Source organism: Sinocyclocheilus grahami, unplaced genomic scaffold, assembly GCF_001515645.1.
Source record: "Sinocyclocheilus grahami isolate Dianchi unplaced genomic scaffold, SAMN03320097.WGS_v1.1 scaffold435.1, whole genome shotgun sequence".
Taxonomy (NCBI): domain Eukaryota; kingdom Metazoa; phylum Chordata; class Actinopteri; order Cypriniformes; family Cyprinidae; genus Sinocyclocheilus; species Sinocyclocheilus grahami.
The window spans coordinates 271,153-287,410 of NW_015505614.1; the positions used below are offsets into that span (position 1 = coordinate 271,153).

The 16,258-nt window shown below is 36.3% G+C and overlaps 1 protein-coding gene across 1 annotated transcript in view; it reads left to right on the forward strand.

Annotated features, from left to right (window-relative positions):
* LOC107551824 (disintegrin and metalloproteinase domain-containing protein 11-like) overlaps positions 1-8,164 on the forward strand; it is a 47,283-nt gene extending 39,119 nt beyond the window's left edge. The window contains exons 22-27 of the mRNA XM_016233576.1: positions 289-293; positions 5,061-5,180; positions 5,679-5,847; positions 6,358-6,472; positions 7,126-7,216; positions 8,058-8,164. Of these exons, the coding sequence (XP_016089062.1) occupies positions 289-293; positions 5,061-5,180; positions 5,679-5,847; positions 6,358-6,472; positions 7,126-7,216; positions 8,058-8,106 (549 nt within the window). The 3' untranslated portion in view covers positions 8,107-8,164. The remainder of the gene's footprint in view (positions 1-288; positions 294-5,060; positions 5,181-5,678; positions 5,848-6,357; positions 6,473-7,125; positions 7,217-8,057) is intronic.
* The last annotated feature ends 8,094 nt before the right edge of the window (positions 8,165-16,258 follow it).

Genomic DNA, 16,258 nt, shown 5'->3' on the forward strand with positions numbered 1-16,258 from the left:
ACAAGAATAATCCTAGGGCTAGCGTGGGTCGACGATTGGCAGACAGAGTCACAGGGGCAAGGCTAAAGGGAGAAATCCAGGAAAACAGGCGAAGATCAAAACCGGAGAAAACAGACAAGGCAAGGCAAGGCAAAACTAGGCTAAGGCAAGGAAACTAATGAGGGCTCTGTAGTGTAGCTATCTAAGGATATGCGCTAAACAATACTCAGCAGTGCAATGGGATCAGAGTGAGAGTTAAATAGGGGATGTGTGAGTGATAACAGCTGTGTGCAATCAGTGCTGTGCAATCAACAGTGTGTGTGTCGTTAGTGCAGTGGATGGTGGGATATGTAGTCCGGGGTGATATGCAACAGTGTGTAGTGCAAGAGTCAATGAAATGGGAAGGGTGACCTCTGATGGCTAGCAGACGGAAGTTCATGGACCGGATACGTGACAGAAACTCAATGCAACAACAATGTAAACGCAACAAAATTAAGCCATGACCCCAAGTCATCCCTTATTAAAAATGCATATAGCACATTATACTGTACATTTAAAACCATCAAGTTAATAATGCAAAGATATCACTTAATGAAATTTATGGTTATTTGTAAAATATACAGGCACCAATATGTAGGGGTGAGCGCTATACCGGTATGAAAGTGACTTGAAAGTGATGAAAGTATTATGAAAGTATTATGTTGTTCCATGATATGGATTTTGCTATACCGTAGATACCGTTATAGATTCATGAATTCAAATTTTGCATTTATATAATTTTGTTCAATTTAGTATGCTTTGCCTCCATCAACATTAGTGACTTGTACTACTGATTTCAACCAGAATGGCAAAGAAGAAATTTCAGTTGTATTTGTCAGGGAAAGTGTCACATGAAAGTAACATGTTACACATATTAGTACATATAAAGTGTAACACATCAATTCTTTTAGCATACATTTTGTACATGAACAATTATGATTTGTGTAAAATCAAATCATCACTGAATATAAAAAATACTGTAAATGATTAAGAAATAGGTCTCTGAGACAGTAAATACACAACAAACCTGATATTTAAAGGTCACTACTTTCTCAGCAGTAACATTAAACCTCTAAGCTCATCACTAGAATAAAATATTCGGCACATGGACATTTCTGACCCTGAATGAGACCATTAAATGCTTCACTGTAAAAGATGTTTTTACAGAAAATAAGTTTTTACAGAAAATACAATAAAAAGCTACAGTAAAAACCCTTACCTGTATGTGTCACGCTGTCTACAGTGTAGCAGCGAAGGAGATATACATAGAACAGTCTTTAATGATCCAAAACAAAAGGGAACACAGGGCTGGCAGGAACACACATAGCACATTGCGTGGACGTGAACAAAATGACATTAACACTGGACAAAGGAAACCAGGAACAGACACCACTATATATACACAAGACTAAACGAGGGTAATTGACAAGACACACCTGAACCAAATGACTAATCAAATGAGAGGGAGAAAATTGTTTTAGTCAGTGTAGATCTATACTGTTTAGATTTTTAGTTAAATCTCCAGTCTTTAATTTTACATTATTCATATAATGCTTCGTCAGGCATCTAAATATATTAATGTAAACAAAGAGACTAATGATTAATGAAACGTAAGATGCCTGCAGAACTCTGCACTCAGGTGATTTTAAGATTTGAGGTGGTTGTAGAAAAGAGTGATGATAGAGGCACAGATGAGGAGAAGCAACTGGACTGTGCTAATATTGATAACCTGCACCAGACAGGATATTAGAGCTGTATGAATTTGTCAGATGAATTTCCTTAGATTACTTGCTCCTATTTAGATATTGGTTTGCATGGCATCAAATGATGGCTGTGATTACATAGTGATTTTAAAATAGTGCAATGAATCATTTTGAAAAAAATTTTTTTTGTTTTAAAAATGTCTGCTTGCAACTCATAAATATGGGTTATTAAAATATGATAAAAAATTTATTACAAATTAATAATATACCATACAATTAAGAGTAACCTGGATGAATTAATGCTATAAATGTATTGTTCATTGTTAGTCCCTAGTTGTTAGTTAGTATCCAAGGTTATTTTAAAAGAAACATGTTTTTAAAACATAAATTTGAAAGAAAACCTTTCCATCACTGATAAGCTTGACACATACTCTATAGAACTACCCATTTTACTCACCAACATCTCCATCAACATTAGTGACTTGTACTACTGATTTCAACCAGAATGGCAAAGAAGAAATTTCAGTTGTATTTGTCAGGGAAAGTGTCACATGAAAGTAACATGTTACACATATTAGTACATATAAAGTGTAACACATCAATTCTTTTAGAATACATTTTGTACATGAACAATTATGATTTGTGTAAAATCAAATCATCACTGAATATAAAAAATACTGTAAATGATTAAGAAATAGGTCTCTGAGACAGTAAATACACAACAAACCTGATATTTAAAGGTCACTACTTTCTCAGCAGTAACATTAAACCTCTAAGCTCATCACTAGAATAAAATATTCGGCACATGGACATTTCTGACCCTGAATGAGACCATTAAATGCTTCACTGTAAAAGATGTTTTTACAGAAAATAAGTTTTTACAGAAAATACAATAAAAAGCTACAGTAAAAACCCTTACCTGAATGTGTCACGCTGTCTACAGTGTAGCAGCGAAGGAGATATACATAGAACAGTCTTTAATGATCCAAAACAAAAGGGAACACAGGGCTGGCAGGAACACACATAGCACATTGCGTGGACGTGAACAAAATGACATTAACACTGGACAAAGGAAACCAGGAACAGACACCACTATATATATACACAAGACTAAACGAGGGTAATTGACGAGACACACCTGAACCAAATGACTAATCAAACGAGAGGGAGAAACTGGGTCATGGGGAGCACATGGGGAGAAAACACAACAAAACAGGAACATAGGTCTGACATCACCTCCCCCTCCTGGAAGGCGCGTCCTCGCACCACATACAATCAACAAAGGGGGTGGGAGAGTGGACGCCGTGGAGGCCTCTTAGGATAGGCTTGTACGGGATGGGAAGCCCCCAGAATGGTACCAGTTCAGGGGCCAATGGCGGAGCAGGCGGTTCAGGATGCCATGGCGGAGCAGGCAGTTCAGGATGCCATGGCGGAGCAGGCAGTTCAGGATGCCATGGCGGAGCAGGCAGTTCAGGAGGCCATGGCGGAGCAGGCAGTTCAGGGGGCCATGGCGGAGCAGGCAGTTCAGGAAGCCAAGGCGGAGCAGGCAGTTCAGGAGGCCATGGCGGAACAGGCAATTCAGGAGGCCATGGCGGAACAGGCAGTTTAGGCGGCCAGACGGGGGAACAACAGCTCTCTCTGGGCTTGACTCGGGATCGGAGGCCCTCCCTGGGCCAGACGCGGGAACAGGAGCCCTCTCTGGGCTTGACGTGGGAACAGGAGCCCTCTCTGGGCTTGACGTGAGAACAGGAGCCCTCTCTGAGCTTGACTCGGGATCGGAGGCCCTCCCTGGGCCGGACGTGGGGACAGGAGCCCTCTCTGGGCTTGACATGGGAACAGCAGCCCTCTCTGGGCCGGACGTAGGGATAGGAGCCCTCTTTGGGCTTGGAACGGACTCGAATTTGTTTGGACTGTCGTGGATTCTGGACTGAACTTGATGAAATGAGCAGACTCGGGGGCTGAAGCCGACCCTGGAGCGGACTCTGGAGAGTGGATCAGGGTTGAAAACCATCTCTTCCTCCTCATGCTCCTCTTTTGATTTAAGGTGAAGGAGAAAGTTGCTGTCATCAAAGGGCTTGGGAGTGAATCGGCCGGCGGGCTTGACAGTGGAGCGGCTGCTAGTTCTGAGAGTGGAGTGGCCGGTGGGCTTGAGAGTGGAGCAGGCACTCTGGGCTCAGCCCGCTGGTTCTGGGCTGAGGACCGGAATGGTTCTGGGAGCTGGAAACGGAGGAAGGGAGGCGGATTTCAGCGCTGTTGGAAACTCACTTATGGGAAATACAGGAGGATATGGGTGATCGGAACCATTGGTTAGGCATGTGGAGAGTCCCTGCATTGGGTGAGCTGGAGAGGCGAAGTGTGCTTCAGAGGGGGCTGGATGAGGATAATTCACATTTCCCTTAACTTCTTCTACTTCAAAATTTTAACCATTTAAATACAGATTGAGATTAATCAACTCGACTAAAGAGAATTCACACGCAGGAAGACTACAGCGAATCGTTTCCTCATCCAGACCCAACTGAAAACAACTACCACCCTGCCACAGGCACCACAGCTGGTCTTCAGCCCAGTTCATCTTTGTTGGTCCAGTGTTCTGTCACGCTGTCTACAGTGTAGGAGCGAAGGAGCACGGAGATGGAGATATACGAAGAACAGTCTTTAATGATCCAAAACAAAGGGCAATACAGGGCAGGCAGGAACACACACATAGAACATTGCATGGACGTTAACAAAATGACATTAACACTGGACAAAGAAACCAGGAACAGACACCACTATATATACACAAGACTAAACGAGGGTAATTGACAAGACACACCTGAACCAAATGACTAATCAAATGAGAGGGAGAAACTGGGTCATGAGGAGCACATGGGGAGAAAATACAACAAAACAGGAACATAGGTCTGACAGTATGACACATGTTTATATTTTAAATAAATAATTTAGTTTTTGGTAGTTCAAGTGACTTGGCGTATTAACATTATATCACTTAATGAAATTTATGGTTATTTGTAAAATATACAGGCACCAATATGTAGGGGTGAGCGCTATACCGGTATGAAAGTGACTACCGGTATTATGTTGTTCCATGATATGGATTTTGCTATACCGTAGATACCGTTATAGATTCATGAATTCAAATTTTGCATTTATATAATTTTGTTCAATTTAGTATGCTTTGCAAATTTTAACACAAATGATGATAAAGAGTCGAGGCTGAACGTTTGTGTCCTCTGTGTGCAACGCCGTGCTACACAGGCATTAGTAATCAAACACATAGAGCATCGTTTTTTCCCCTCTTTGTCTGTCTTCCACTGTTATTTCCGTGTTCGTTCACAGGGATGTGTTGTGCGGTTTTTTATTATGCACTAATGTCACAGCGAAACCACGGTATGGAGACTTAAATGGAGAAATCACAAGTCTTACCATCTACCATCAGAACAAGTACCTGGATTGTCGGTAAATGCAAATTTTAATTTTTTCTTGGGTATAGTTAATTATCTTAAGCATGTCCAGATAATTTTACTGGAAATCAAGATGCTGGTTAAAATGAAATTAGGACTTTGACTGCTGCATTTGGTTGCTGCTTTTGCAGCACCTCACACCATGAGTGTCTTAAAAATAGCTCTTTTAGGTTAAGAAATAACCCAATCTCATGAGAGGATGCAATTACTTTATGAGTTGGTTTCTTATGAATTTGTACAATGTGATTCATACGGAAACAAACTCTAAATCTAACCATCAGTGGGCAAAAAGCAAAATAAAAAACATACAGATGAGATTGTACAAATTCATTTGAAACAGTTACAAATTGCCACGAGAGTGTGTTAGAAAATAAACACTGTTTATCTCCAGATCCCTCTGTTTTATTCTATTTAAAGGAAGGAGCTCCAAGTAACCATCCCTACTTTGCAGTGTGCATTAGTGTGTAAAACTGAGCTGTTTGTTTATGTTCAGTGGGGGTCATGCAGTGTTAGAAGATGGCACTGATCTCGGGTACGTGGAGGACGGCACCCCGTGTGGTCCTAATATGATGTGCCTGGACCATCGCTGTCTGCCGGTCACCACCTTCAACCTGTCATCCTGTCCTGGGTCATCCTCTTCTCACGTGTGCTCTGATCATGGGGTGAGCTGTTCTTCTTTGAGAAATCACTGTCACATACTGTTTTGAGGGTTTATGTAGGGTATATTCTCTCATCCTTTTTTAAAATATTGGTCTGTTTTGTTCAAAGCGAGAGTAAGCAATTTTTTAAAAAAAAGTATTAATGAAAAATGATCAGATGTTGCAGGATATTGAAAACTCTGATGCGAGAAAGAAATTAAGGGATTTAGATAATGGTCAGTTTTGCAGTAAGCGAGAGTAAACAATACAATGAAAATACAATCGTTTGTCTTAAGTGAAAAATAGCCGTGTCTGATGTAAGTTTAAGATTTTTCAAATGTAATAAGCAGTGATAAAATTGACAGTGTTGACTCTGTTCACCATGTGTCAGATTAATAGAATTGTCTTACATCCGTATTTCTCACTGAACCTTTAACTGTCCAGAAAGTTTTGTTACACTGTAGTGTGTATGAGCCAAGGTATTTATTTCCATCTTTATGCTTATGACATTCTCTGCCTCTCTCTCTGTCTCAGACGTGCAGTAATGAGGTGAAGTGTATCTGCGATGCAGACTACACTGGGAAGGACTGCAGTGTATATGACCCTATTCCAGACCCCCAGCCTCCAGACGGTCCTGAGAAGTACAAAGGTTCCCAACACATTCAGTCATGCGGGTGTTCGGCTTTAGTTGGACTAGCGTCTCTGCCTGTTTTTGGAATGGGATTTTTTAAATGTTTAATCAGGTTTCAGTTAGCTTCAGCACTGAGCCTTTACGGGTTCAGAGATATAACAAGGAATTCTGTGTGGAAATCAAATCGGTCAAGCAGCTTATCAGTGGGTTCGCAATTGGCTTTTTGTCACGTTTTTGGAATATTTGACTTTTGGTGTGTCCCATGCTGTGTGCTCATGTGAAAACCTTTCAGTTATTTATGTATTTATTTTTTATTTATAATGGAGTCTCTTGATTTCAAAATGTTTAGGAACCACTAACTTCTAAGCATATGCAAAATCATCAGTCATTTCTAAGATTCTGATAGGTTAGAAGCTCAAATAATTGGAAGTGAGACCAAATGTTACCACAAGATGTCACTGCCTCCTCCTTCAGAGAGCATGAGCCCACTGTTTGAGTCAAAGCTAAAATCAATTATTACAGGAAACAGGAAGAAAAGAAACAAGACTAGACTAAAAACTAACCTTTAAAATGAAAACACATGACAAAATCATGACTAAAAATATATAACAAGAATAACAGAAAACTAATGACAAATCCATGTTTTTAGTTCTCTGTTTGTCTGTCCACAGGTCCGAGTGGGACAAACATCATCATTGGCTCAATAGCGGGAGCGATACTGCTGGCAGCTATAGTATTGGGAGGAACAGGCTGGGGCTTCAAGTAAGACATCCACAATTACTGCAAAAAAGCTGCTGAGTAGCATTTTCCTCTTTCACTTCTTATTTCAGTTGTAAAAGAGCACAACAATGACTTCCTGCTTTTTCAGCAGCCTTGGTTCTGGGAGTATTCTCCCCTTTTTTATAAGGGTTTCTAAAATGTTTTTATTAACATCAACAACAACAAAAAATCATTCTGAAACATGAGATTAGAAAGCAAACAAAGTAAGCCTGACCAGGGAGTACCTTATTTTGACATATGCAACTCATTTAAAGTATTTCCTCCACCCTTAACTGTGTAGGCCCTGTCCCAAATGTCACCCTAAACCCTAAACTCAGTCTGCCTCTGAGTCCGCACTTTCGTGACGTAAAGCCGCTTTGACTGTCGGGTAGAAGTCTGCTGCGAGCCAGTGCGGGCTCAGCAGAAGTGCGGATCAAGGGCGCATAACGGCCGCAAAGGGGGGCACTCGCGAGCACCCTTCTGAATGCTAACATGACAAATGGGACACCCAACGGGAAACTTAACGGACACGCGGCGGTCATTGTAAGTCCGTAAGACCGCAAGTGCACATGAAGTGTTCCATTTGGGACAGGGCCGTAGTTTAGTGTCAAGTGCAAAAAGTAGTTCTCTGATAACTCTGATTAAATACACGGTCATGCACAGAAATGCATAAAACAATCTTAAAAACATTTTATTTATTGCATTGCCCTATTATTTATAGGCTGCAGTAGTTAATGTCTTGATCTTACTTTTATGGGAAATGCAGCACAATTTCTAATGTGACATTTACTTTTGCATAATTTAATCCCATTTTTTCTCTCTCTGTTTTGTTTCTTGATTACAGAAATATCAGAAGAGGAAGGTATGACACTGCCCAACAAGACATGATGTGATTTCATACATCCATGTCCACCTAGCACATATTGCACAAGTTGTTTTCACATCTTCGTCTGCCCATTTAGTTTCTCTGAGTTTTATTTTATTCTGTTTTATTTATTTATTTATTTTTATGTTTGCATTTCCTTCATTACAAATTCATTTCAATGCTCCAATCAATGCATCACGTTTGTTCCCGAACTCCATTACATAGTTATAATGCACATCTTATTGGATTACCAGTACAATAACATTGGCATGTTTAACTGATCTGTTGTTGTTAGTAAAACAATATTAGAAAAATTAATTTGTATGAAAAGACCAGTTTAGTTGGTATTTATAATAATGCCATTATTGTTGTCAAACACTATTAATATTCACTAATTGAGTATGATTTCATATCAGATATCTTGTCATTTTAAGATTCAGATTGCACATTTTTGAAGCAAATACAGCCTCCTCCACAAATACACCTTGGTATATATGTGCAAATAATGTCTCAAATTGTCCTTTTGATCTTTCAAAATATTCACAGAAATCTAACCTTTATTTTGAGTAAAATAGTTAAAAGGGGAAAAACCTGTCTTTTGATCTTATGATGAAACGTGTATACAGAAATATTTATATTCCACAATTAAAAGAGGGCATTCTTTCATTTTGCAGCCACCCTTTGCCATGATAATCTTATCCTATCATGTGTAGTAAGGTTGATGAACATAAAGCAAGAGATCTGAGACCATTCCTCTACAAAATCTCTTCAAAACCTTCCTTATGTGAGCAGTGAACCATGTGTGCTTTGGATCATTGTCCATAGACATGGACATTTCAACCATTGAACTATTTTCTCTTTAGCCATTCTCTGATTTATGCTGCTTAACAAAATTTGGTCACAAATCATCCCTGCATTCTCAAGTCTTCCCCCCATAGTGATGGATGATTACATTTTGCCTGTGTATGGCTTTATATTTGGTTTAAGTGCAAGTTATGACTTGCAACTAAAACATATATTTCTACAAAATGAAAACATATGAATGTTTTGCTCATATTAACTATAAGTGCAGAACATTGCTATCTGTGTCTACATCAACATGTAAACTGTGCTATGCAATATACTCAATTCTTTTTTAGTCATTTTACCATCAGTTTTATAAAATACCAAGCCCTCAGTCTTTCAATTTAACAACTGCTCTTCATGCTTGATTTTTGGTTGCTAAAATTCTCTTAGAATAATACATTTACACAATACATGTAATTATATGAAAAAATGTAAAAATTTCATTAATGTGGCAAGTCATTCCTTTTATGCAGTGTACTTTTTCCCCAGATCATATTAGATCACAACTAACAATTAAAAAGAAAGAAAGAAAGCAAAGGTGCTGAAATAACATAACTTACAAATTTATTAAGAAATATTACACATTTTATTTCATTTTTTCTTTCTTTAATAAAAACCTTGTTTTAATTTGTAATAATTTGAAAGTTTTTTCCAGTGTCCTCAGCTTCACTTTCTATCCTGTTAGAAGTATTATAAAATCCTTTTACAAAACTACTAAAATAAAACTGGTGAAATTATAATATCAAAAGTTTAAAAGCTGGTCAGCACTGTTGCGATACGGGTGTCCCGAGTTCGAATCCCGGCTTGTGGACCTTTCCCAACCCTCCATCCTTCCTGTCATTACACTAAATAAAGGTTAAAAAAAAGTTGAAAATATAAAAATTAATAAAGGATAAAAAATTAATAAAGGCTATTTAAAAAAGAAAAAAGAAAAGAAGAAGAATGTAAGCAAACTCTTAATCCCTCAATGATGAGCAACGGTTAAATTTTTGGCTCGTTTTACAAAAATTCTTTAAATTACAACACAAGTCTATTAATAATTTTTTTCTAACGGCAAAATAGAAATTGATTAGTAAAATCAATGACCCTTGCCATTTCAATCACACAATTGATTAAATTACTTCTTGATTAGAAGTTACTCATATGGCCCTCATTTTACAGGCAAATAAAGAATACAAACAATGCACAGTGAGTTGTATCATTTAACCTATTGATTCTCCTCCTTTATTTTCCTTCATTTCTATGTCTATTCTTCAGATCTGGAGGGGGATAAACATGTCATCTGCTCTGCTGTGCTTCTGCACTGTGTTCTTTAAACTTTGAGGGAAACAGAAGAAACTACAGATGTCTTCCACTCTCTCACCAAACTCCAGTGTCACGCTGTCCTGTCTTTCCGACTTCCTGTTACTGCCTGTCACCTGTTGCCTAGAAACACTCCAGTACATCCCATGGTAACATTTTTTAAACTGATTTCGATTTTACTGATGTTGGCTATTTGTAATGGGGTTTGGCTCTTTAAACCCAGCACAGAAACTGAAAAAAGTCATCATTTACTCACCCTAGTGCCGTTTCGAACCCGTATGACTTGCTTTGTTTCATGGAGCATGTTCAGAAGTTCACATTGTTGAATTCCGAAAAAGGACCAAAAAAAAGTCTGCATATTCAAACATGTCGCTTGACACACTTCACTTCAGGTAGATACATCAAATCAGAATTTTCAGTTCCTTTTTATTTCAAATTTGAATTCACTGATTGTGGTTCTAATCATAGAGCTACCACATTAATCGAAACAGTCACTATGCATGACCATTTTAAACACTTTTTTGATGCTAAAGTATAATAATTTTAGCACTGAGAAGCCTCTCCGTTCCATGCAGATGGATATACAGACAGTCTTGTCTTCCCCAAACAGTTTAGAGGAAATATTTACGGATGTCCCAGTGGAAATCCCAAAACAACGTATTCTCTTGCAGTAGAATGTCTGCTAGCATTCCATGTTTACCCTCATGCTAGTCTGATATCTATAATCTTGCTGCTTTTACTGCCATCTATAATAGGTAAAAAACATGCATAACCATATGAATGTACTTTTCCATAACAAAAAAATAAGGCATTGCTCGTATGTGTTTAATGTAGTTATACTTTTCATAAGCACATTGCTGAGTGAGGCAAGGCAAGGTAAGTTTAGTAAAATATGTATTATATTTCATTTGTAAATCTTAAGCATAAGTGGAACACCGTTTGAATGCACTGAGCTGAGGATAAATATGTAGTATGTATATAATGTATATGACAGCACTATTTTGCCCTTTGACTGTAGAAATAAATAACACGGCCAGATATAAGCACAAATACATTTTTGGGGTTAAGAATTAAAACAAAAGTTGTACTGACACTAATACATACAGTCGTAATGGGTAAAACAAACCATACAAAAGCACAATAGTCAAAATCAAATTTCCAATCATTTTTATGTTACAATAATCCATACAGTATTTTTTTCTTTATGATCTACTGCCTGATGTCAAAGTGGACTTAATACTGACACGTATGGTTCAAGGTTTTATCGTTTGAAGTGGTTTTACTTTATTATTTTAATAAAAACATTTCCGAATTAGATTTACATTCAGAAATAAGCAAGCATTTTGAGGGGGAAAATGTGTATTTATTGGGTAATTTCTGGTATTCTGTGCTATTGGACATCATAAAATGAGAAAATCAAACCGTTCTTTAAAATAACTTTTTGTGTAATCATAAAGAGATGTAAAACATTTGAAAAATGATTTTGGTCAAGTTCAGGCAAATGATTTGGTTACACTTTATTTTGATGGACCACACTAGACATTCTTCTAACTATAAATGACTTTGCAAATAGGTCAACTAACTCTCATGAGTGTATTTAGTAGACTATCAGGTTAGGGTTAAGGTTAGTAGAATAAATGGACATGTACTTAAGTCACTTATAGTCAGAGCTGGGTAGAATACTTGAGAATTGTAGTCTGTTACAAAAATTGTAGTTACATAATCCATTACATTACACATTTTAGGTAACTCGTTTATCATACTGATTTAAATACACACTAAAAAATGTTATATTTAACCCAGCATTTTTTAGAGTGTAGGATAATTTTATACCATATTGATGTAAAAATACAAGAAAAAGAAAATATTCCATCCGTTGTTATTAACAAAATCAAGTGCATTAAATATTACATTACGTCAAAGTTTCCCAAACTGGGGTTTGTGAAGGAACAGCAGGGAGTTTGTGAATTTAAGGAAAAGCTAATCATTTATTACATCATAAAAATGCAAAATTAAAATAAATCATTTAAAAATAATATGTAGTCATGTAATCAATAAAAAAGTAATTGTAGTCTGATTATGAGTATTTTAAAATGTAATTTAATCTAATTACAAATACATATTTTTTTGGAATCTGATTACGTACCCAGCTAAATTGGACTATCAAAATAAAGTGTTACTAATAAATTGAAGCATTCATGCCCTGTTATAGGAACAAGTGAACAACAGTTTTAAAGACATATGATTTTAATGTATGGGCATTGTGTATATCTTTAAAAAATCCAGATCCATTTTGTCCATTTAAAAACATATCTGGCAGTAAATTATAAAAAATGTATATTATACAACATTTTATGGCAGTAAGGTCTTTATTGGGGACACAAAAGGCACCGAATATCAAGAATGACCCTGCTCATAAATCATAATCATAAGAAACAACATATCAGCTCCATGCTGCTTATTGATTCTCATGCACAGCCCACTGAATGTAATGAATGCGTTTCATTTACACTGAAAATACAGAGTCAGACTGGGCCATCTCAACTCTGATGTACGTTTTCATGTCACCATAATGTCAGACGCAAAAATTCAAACTCAAATTGTACATATGGACATGTTATTATTAGACTTTTATAATATCCCTTTAACTAACAAAACCCAGGTCTTAAAAGTATTCTGTGATATTCTGATTGATTCAATTAGAAATCTAATTCAATATATGCAGTATATATATATATATATATATATATAAGCAAAATTTTTGACACCCTCATGTAAGCTAACCTGATGTCTCTCTTGGCTAACGTTAGCACTTTTTTTCTAAGGCATAATGGAGACCTGTTCATGCCATTATATAAATACTCACACTATTCTAAATAAGGTTTAAGAGAATGAGACTAGCCAGAGCATATTTGTAGAAGTCTAATGTACCTTTTTATAGAATTACTTCATTTAATTACAACTTAAGCATTTTTAACCTTTTCAACTTTTAAAATTAAAAAATAAATACTGTAGAAAAGGAATGAGCCAGTAACTGAAATAAAGTGAGTAGTACTCAGTGGGTACTTAATTTAACAGTGATCTGATGAGTTTGGGAAAAATCTTCTGAGATTTAAAATATCTATATGATCAGCAGGAATGTGTGTGCTTTTCCATACAAACACTACACCTGGCCACATGTTTGCAAATATTGTCTCATCACAATAATAATAATTAAAAAAAGTATCCTTGCAAACTTCAATTTTAGTCAAATCAAGTAAAGATAAATTAGCAATATTTGTTAGCTCAGTTCAAAATTATGTTTTTGCATATTTTCTTGTGCCTTCAAAGCTACCTTACATTCACCAATGATCAGCCTGTTCCAAAAGTTACTTTAGTGGTAAATGTGCGTAATCTTATGAATTACAGTACAGCCAAAAAATTGGCTCTATTAGCAAAATTATACATAGTAAAATATATATGCATAGTGAATATATATACTGTATAACACTATCCTAAAATACATACAATACGGTCAAGTATTCTCTGATAATGTAAATATAATGGATTCTTTAAAAACATGATCACACATCTACACTAAATACAGAGTATGTGCAAGACTCCAAAGAATGACACATTCTCACTGGGTGATTTGTTCTTATTTGCAATGTGAACGGGGACATTCCAACCTACAACATCTTCAGCCCCGTTTCAGGCAATTGATAATTTGCTTTGCATGTTTTTGAGCCACTGCAACTCTTCTGTTAACAAACTACCAACTTGATAGATGCTGAGAGGAATTATTAAGGACAATCTAGCTGCTCCCGTATTTGAAATATATTGCCTTGTCACATTCCAACATTTCATTCCAATCACTGTGTATTTCATTCACTGAGTTCCAGTGTTTTAGCAATTTTCTCCTTCGGTGTGATTTTAAACCATACATTTCTCTGTCTAAAGAGTTATTACAGAAATATGTAGTAATTTTCAGTCTGTTTGACTGATAGATTGAATGATATCTGAATAATCAGGTTCAGCTAAAGCTCACTGCAAATAAGAATTTTCCTCAATGATGCAACTCTATGTCATTTCTGGTGGTTTGTTATGAACATTTCAATATATCCCAGATATGGGGGGATATCCCAGAAAAATGTAACACCAGTTTTCTTCTTTCCACGACTTGCTTGATGAACAGGCTGCCATTAAATCAAAGCTTGTTTTGAAAGTTTTTTCGGTCACTAATAGGTTTCAGAAAAGTATTTCTCAGAATGTATCAGCTGTAATACATGCCAACAGCAACAGAGCAGAACAATGTTTCTTTATGTATATTATTATCGTCTGTATGCAAAGGTCTAAATGTATTTGTAACAAAAAACAAATGTACTTGTAACAAAAAACAAATGTACTAGACACAATTTTTGTCATGATTTGTCAGATTTCACGAATACTAGTATCTACTGTGTATCAATATGTACTTATAAAACTTCAAGAGTATTCAAGAGTAGCAATGTTTTATTGTATATTTGTGTATAATAACTGCCATAAAAACATGAGGATTCCTGGAGAAATGTCTTCCGGGGTGTGAGAGTGTAAATATTGTAAAAGCTCATCTGAAGCTTAAACTAACTGAATGAAGGAGAATTGTCTGAATTGTCTCTGAAGACTGAATTGTCCTCTCAACTGCCATATAAAAATAGATTCTACTCCGCATGCGTGTGAGTGAAATGTTGAAAATAACTAATTTCTGTTCTTTTTCTCAGAGACGAGATGCAATTTCATTCTTTTTCATCTTAAAGAAAAAAATACTGGGAATGTTGAGAGGACACTTGCAAGTTATTAAGCTTAAATAAAGAAAGACTTGAACATTTCTTGCATTGTTTTTAATAAACTATTTTAAGTATGTGGGGGAAAAGCCACCTTTCTTTAGTCCCACTCAGCCCATTCCTGATGAGCCAATCACTGAAGACTTGTGACAGTTAGTGGGAGGATCTCCTGAATAAAGGGAGGAGAATTCAATTAGCCAAGCATCCAGTGTGTGAGAAAACATGAACAAGGCAATCCATCCCATCTATCCATTTTTCAACGCTGACCCGGTCCTGGATAAGTGACGTTTGCTAACAAGTGGCTAAATGGGACTACAGAAGTTGTTGGGGGCATTAAATGCCAACACACCAAATAGGAAACCTACATCCTGCTCAGACCAGAGAGGAATCATTTCTCAAGAACTCAATTATTTATATCAATTTCAGTATGCAAGTGCATTTTATTCAAACCTGGTTTTAGTCTCTCAATATATTTACAGACATCAGTGTTAAATTGATCAGAGGATGTAGATGACACAGAAATGTACAAAATGGATGTCCAAAAAAACCCAGAATTTTACATTTAAGGCATTTTATATTGTGAAAAGTGCTGTTCTAAAGTAAACACTGCATATCAAGATGAAATATTTGCACGTGTTTCATGGTAGAGTCCAGATTACACAGTCCAGAGATATTTCAAGTCCAAATATACAAAAAACAAAAAAAAATTAAATAAATAACCCTGAAAAAGTGTTTATCAATTTATACTAAATATAGACTTCAGCATCCAAATGGACTATTGCACCTAGAAATTACTCAGCTGAGCTTCTGTAGTACCATGTTAGTTGTCACATTCTGGAATATCAATTTTACACAGCTTTCTAGAATATAAAGTCGCTTATATGTAATTCCCAAATGATCAGGATATTTGATAAATGCGAAATGTTTTGAGATTCATAAATCTCAATAATGTCATTTAGCATCTGCTTTTCATCGAGTCTATACATCCTAACGTATCTAGAACATCATCACACAAACGGTTCACAAAGTTCATTAAATAAATAATAAAAAAGATCAATGAAATCAATACAAGCATTTTACAGACCATAGTTTGAAACAGAGAGAGACTCCAGTGTAATAAAGTTATGTAAGACAAAGAGTGGATGTTGCTGAATTGTTGCGATTATTATTATTAAGTAAAAAAAATATATAAAAATCACCAAGCCAAACCTCATAGAATAAAACTCTTTG